A 6,000-nucleotide genomic window follows, 5' to 3' on the forward strand; every position below is an offset into this window, starting at 1 on the left:
ATTTCTGTTGTTTTTAGCCAACCAGTCTGTAGTATTTTGTACGGCAGCCATACCAACTAATACACCCCTCTAGGCTGAAACTCCTTAGGGAGGAAGGCAAAAAAATAAGGTAAATGTGGGGGGAATCCCAAAGAAGTGGAGCTTATTTCTCACTTCCATGGACAATTTCAAGCTCCCTTAAAGAATTTCTGTGTTCTAACAGCCCAGATAACAGACTGAAAATGGCAGGATAGAATAATAAATTAGAAGATGTCCAAAGTCACCTTTCCGATTCCTGTGGAGCAGGGATTCCTAGATTCCCAAAGATAGCCTGACAGTTGCAATGAGTACACCTAGCACCTAGACTTTGGTCTCTAATACTATTTTCCAATAAAAGTAACTAGGGCTCCGTGGAGAAGGAGTCTAGGACTGGGGCAGGAAGTATATAAGATAAGCCAGAAGCATCTTGTAGTGCCAGAAAGTAGGGGTTTGTCACAATGATGGGGTATTATGTCAGAGGGATACAGGAGGCAAATGAAAGAGCTCCCAATGGCCAAAGTTGGAACGATTTGAGCAACAAAATAAAGTAGCACTGGATTATAACCTAAAGTATAAAATAAATATCCATGAATCCATACTGATATCAATAAATGACTGAATAAATAAATAAGGGAGAAGAGATAAAGGTCCAAGTAATTTATATGCAGAAGAATTCCAAGTAATTTATATAGATACTCTGCCCTTAAGGAGATAGAACATAACTCCCAATTCATTAAGTGCACATAGTAACTTCCTTCCAAAGAGCACAGCATGGAAAAGGAGAAAAAGAGAGTAACTTTACAGTGGAGAAACCTGACAAACACTACCTCAAGCCAGGTGATCAAGGTTAACATCTAGTGATAAGTCATTTTGAGAGATGTTCGCTTGATACGATGAGTATGGCACTTTATCTCTGTGGTCTTCCTCCCCAAAACCATTACCTGAGTCTAATCCTGAGAAAAGCATCAAACAAATCCCAACTGAGGGACATTCTACAAAACACCTGACCAGTGATCCTCAAAACTTTCAATATCATAAAAAATAAAGTCTGAAAAAACTGTCACAACTAAAAGAAGACTAAAGAGACATGACAACTAAATGTACTGTGGAACCCTGGATGGGATCCTGGAATAGAAAAAGGGCATTAGAGAAAAACTGAGAAAATCAAAATAAAGTATGGACTTGTTATTAATAATGTATCAATAGCGATTCATTAATTATGACAAATGCACCATATTAATGTAAGATATTAATAACAGGGGAAATTAGGTGTGGGGTATGAGGAAACTGTACTATCTTTGCAATAATTCCATAGATCTAAAATGTTCTAAAATAACAGTTAAAAAAAAAATGGTAGCCAGAGCAAGGACTGCCTTGCCAACACCCCCTCAAAACACATCATACCTAAGGCAGCTAGCTCATCAGGGCAAAGGGATTTTTGGTGTGGAACATCTATGGAGTGGAGGCGGGAAGGGTATATAGGGAGGTGATGCCGCCATAAGATCCTGGTCTCCAAAAAACTGTGAAGCAAATACCTAGTCAGGCGTCCAAACACCACTGTTGATACTTAAGATAAAGACCCTTGAGGAACCCCAAAACCACGTGCAGATTTGAGGTCACTGCCCACACTGCCCTGGGGACACATAAGATTTAACCTATACCTCAGACACTACGGTGACAATGAGAATATTAACAGTCAGGATACCTTACTTAGGCTGCAGCTAAGGAACTCTCAACTTGACTGGCTTAAACAATATGGAAATTTTTTAATCTCATATAATGAGTGCCAATATTCTATTGTAACACTCCACTCTGCCATCTTCAGTGCCTCAGCCATTCCTTAGCTAACTCTCGTGGCACTCCGGTTGTCTCAATTTCAGGTATCACGTGCAGAAGCAACACTATCTGGCAGAAGAGACCATCTCTTCATTTTGAAGAGTACTGCTCAGGTACTTTGTAGAATGTCCCTGAATATGAGTTTGTATGATGCTTTCTTATGATTAGACTGGAGATTTTTGATTTGGGGTAAGATAACCACAGAGGTGCAAGTATGACTCTTTTAAGGAGCAAGGAAACTTCCCTTCATGACTCACTAGCCAGCCCCTTCCTAAACTAATCACTGGGAATAATGAAATTACCATAATCAGTTTAAACCAATCAGGACTTACCCCTGAGTCACAGAGAAGGATATATACCAAACAAAGGGGGTATAAATGATTATTGAGGGGGCCAGCACCAGTGTGTACTATAGGTAAAAACCCTGAAAGGCAGAGAGAGGCTTTACTTTAAAGAGACTACATTAATGATTAAACATTAAAATAAGTCTATTTCAAAATGGATGACACTTTTAATTGTCAAATTTACTTCAACACTATCACCACCCAAAGGGATTTTAGATCATTTATAGAAAATAAATCCCTCCTCTCAGCTATTGAGGGAGTAGCAGGAATAAAGGAAACACCTCTGAAAGACAAATTTCATCTACAGTTCATCTAGACCAAGACAACCCTTTCTATTAGCAACTCAAAGCCTCCTCATTAACCCCAGGAACATACACTCACAAGCTCTCCAACGAAGATGCTATAGCTAGTTCAAAATATAAAATTGACATGCAAAGAAGAGGTACAGATTTGTGAGCCAGCTGCATAGAATATTAGCCAAACAATAGTTAAGATACCTGGGGCAACATTTCCCAAACTAGTGTGCTTTGCTACATTCTTCTGTACCATGGTAACAAGTAGGCCATGAAAACAGTAGTCGGTGATCAAATTAACTGACAGAGACTAAGTTAAACAAAATTAAATAGGCTTCTTTACTAATACATTTCTCAGAGCCTTTATATGCTAGCAGGCATTATGAATTCCAAGAGGACGATACACTGCTTATATTATTTAACATTTCCCTCCAAAAAGAAGGCTTTTCTCCTGACCATCTACAAACGATTTCTAGGACAGCATTCTGTTTAACACCACCTTGAGAAATACTGCTGTAAGGGGAAAGCAAAGGCCCAAGAATAAAGTCCATTACTATTACGCTGTTGGAGGGGGGGAAAAAAATCCATCAAAGAATATAGTGAAGAAGGCAGGAAGCAAAGCCGGAGAGTTCAATGATACAGAAGCAAGAAAGGAGATAGTTTCCAAAAAGCTAGAGACAATCAATTACTGAGAAATTAAACAGAATGAGAATAAAAATGTTTTTTTGGATTTGACCAGGAAGACTGACACCTGTGACCTTCAAGAGAATAGCTTCAGAAAAGAGGAGGAAAGAAGGATGGCATACAGAATTTAAAAATTAGGATGGGGCTGAAAAAAGAAATAGATGAAACATTTATAGACCACCCATAACCGGAGTTTAAAAGTGAAAATTTAAAAAGACATTGGTTGGGGCTTCCCTGGTGGCGCAGTGGTTGAGAGTCCGCCTGCCGATGCAGGGGACACGGGTTTGTGCCCCGGTCTGGGAGGATCCCACATGCCGTGGAGCGGCTGGGCCCGTGAACCATGGCCGCTGAGCCTGCGCGTCCGGAGCCTGTGCTCCGCAACGGGAGAGGCCACAACAGTGAGAGGCCCAAGTACCGCAAAAAAAAAAAAAAAGACATTGGTTGATTGGGAGAAGGGAGTATATGGAAGAATAAAAAAATTTTAGAACAGCGAACACCTACATATGGTTGAAGGTAAAAGTGAAAGCCTACTGAAAGAAACTGATAATTACAGTCCAGTAGATGGAAGAAATGGAATCCTGAGTATAAATTACTAAAAAAGACTTATCTTTCTTTCCAGATTGGAGAGAATTTGAATAGTATGCCTAACCATTCCAAGACTGAAGACCTTGTTTTAATACTACAAAATTTCATGGATTTCTGCCTATTCCACCCAACAGAATTTTTCAGTCTATAGAGTTCAGTATGTAGTATGTTTGTAAGTTTGCTGAGCTCTTGCTCCTCTCAGAAGCTGTCTCTGTTATGGTGAAGGTGTAGGTCATGGAAAAGCACTTACCTGAGGGCTTCAATCTTCATGAAATAAGAAACAAGGTAGAGGTTGGTGACAATAAGGAAGTTGGAAGCTCAGGAGATTTTAATTTATAATGACTTACTACAAATGATTTTAATATACAAAATAAAAACTTATAATAGGAACACACACAAAAAAGTGTGAAGACTACCAAAAGAGGGTCCAGAAAGAAAGGCATCTACTTATCCCACCCAGAAATTTACTGTGGTAAATCAACAGAAGTTGCATAGGTCTTAAGTTAATAACATAGTTCCCAATATGCTGGTGTGAACAAAGACTATTCAGCGGCGGGTCTAATTACAGTCTAGCTTTAAACTTTTAAAATTTAAACTTAGTATGGCCTTCGAACACCAACCCTAATAGTCAGGCATACAAAATTTCATTTTTATTTCCTTTCAAGATCAATGAGGACAATGACATGAGATTCTGTTGCTTAGAACTTATTTCTAGGTTCTACCTTTTCAGCTAATTTCACTAACCATTCAAACTGAGTACATAATTTTGGATTATCTATGTCCAAGTCACAAGTGGCTCACATATGGCTCCAGAGCCCATCTATCGTAACATTTCCATCACAAAAAGGGCAGTAATATCCGACTCTTTGCTTAATACATAGCCCCATAGAGATGTAAGAAAACTCAGACTGCTTTAAAAAATATATGGTGACCATCATAAGTAGAGGAGTTAGAGGAGGCCCCATCCTTTAAATAAATTAATTAATAATAATCAGTGTGCACGGAATAAAGGATAAGGTAACACACCAAATCCGGCAGCCTCCAGATTTGTGTATCTGTAAACGTAAGGCGGCCGACCACATAGGCCAGATGATTACTACTGCCAGCTCAGCAGCTGAGCTTGGAGAAGAGGCGGCATCCACACACAGGCCACTCTTGAGAACCAAAACTTACAGCCAGTTTCATCTGGCAGGGACTGGAAAATGTGGCAGTGATTAAACCGGTTAAAGTCCGACAGAAATAGGGTTGTTAGCGGTAAGGGGAGCCTCCGAGGCTTCAATTCTGGAAGGCATTAAGGCAGCCACGGCTGGGCGAACACCCCCACCGCAGAGCTGGAAAAAACTGGGGGTTGAGGGGAGAGGGCTCGTCCTTACCTTGTCATCCTCGCATCTTTTCCCAAGGCCCTCCCTGGCCTGCAGCCGGCTGCTGAGCCGGCCGTAATCGGCCTCTTTCTGGTCAATCTGTTTCTTGTGCGAGTCCACCAAGAGCAGCAGGTCCGAATTGCGCTTCTCCAGGCGCCCGCGAGCCACCTCGGTGCGTTGGACCTGGCCCTGCAGCTCGGCCACCTCCTCCTGAAGCAGGACGTGGCGGGAGGAGATTCTCCAGTAGTTGAAGGCGAGGACCGCGATCACCACCAACAGGACCACCAACACGAAGGAGGGCAGGCGGCCGGCCCGCCTGTTCGCCCCGAAACCCACCATGGGGCCGAACCAGGCTGTACCCCGGTGCCTCGGCGCCGACGCCTGCAGGAAGACGCTCAGGCCGAGGTGGCTGAGTTGCCTGGGGGACACGGCCCCAGGGCCGGCTGAAGCCGGAGGCGGGCCGATTCGCCCGCCCGCGAGCCGGAGAAGGGGGCGGGGCCGCAAGCCGCAGGCCCCTCCCCGCCCCCCCCTTCAAATCCTGCCACAGCGCGTTCCGCAGGCGCTGAACTAGACCCCGCACCAGCTGGGCGGAACCAGGAGAACCCAGCTGCCCGAAACCCAGGTCCAACACTTCAGGGTTAGGGGGCGGGGAAAAGAGCCGGAAGGGGGTGGATTTAACTCTGGCCCCGCCCATTGGCTGGGTCTGGGTCGCCAAGGGGGCCATTTCCTAGTTTCCGCCAACGCCCCCTCTTCTCGCGAGAAAGTGGGCTTTTCTCGCTCTTCTCAGACTTATCTCGCGAGGGTTATCTCTGTCTGGAAGAGTGTTGTGATGATTTTGGCGGGCTGGGTCAGTACTTGTATACCTGAACTGGAGCCCTT

General features: G+C 43.5%; 1 protein-coding gene across 2 annotated transcripts in view; it reads right to left on the reverse strand.

Moving 5' to 3' along the window:
- CASC4 (cancer susceptibility 4) overlaps window positions 1-5,733 on the reverse strand; it is a 111,530-nt gene extending 105,797 nt beyond the window's left edge. Inside the window, exon 1 of one of the 2 annotated variants that reach the window (XM_029238035.1) lies at window positions 5,134-5,601. In XM_029238035.1, coding sequence (XP_029093868.1) covers window positions 5,134-5,460 — 327 coding nt within the window. In that variant the 5' untranslated portion in view covers window positions 5,461-5,601. Of the gene's footprint in view, window positions 1-5,133 lie in introns of both variants that reach the window. The other variant, XM_029238034.1, reaches the window with a different exon arrangement.
- Window positions 5,734-6,000: the final 267 nt, after the last annotated feature.

The sequence above is a fragment of the Monodon monoceros genome, unplaced genomic scaffold (genome assembly GCF_005190385.1).
Source record: "Monodon monoceros isolate NGI ecotype Baffin Bay Population unplaced genomic scaffold, NGI_Narwhal_1 Super_Scaffold_21, whole genome shotgun sequence".
NCBI lineage: Eukaryota > Metazoa > Chordata > Mammalia > Artiodactyla > Monodontidae > Monodon > Monodon monoceros.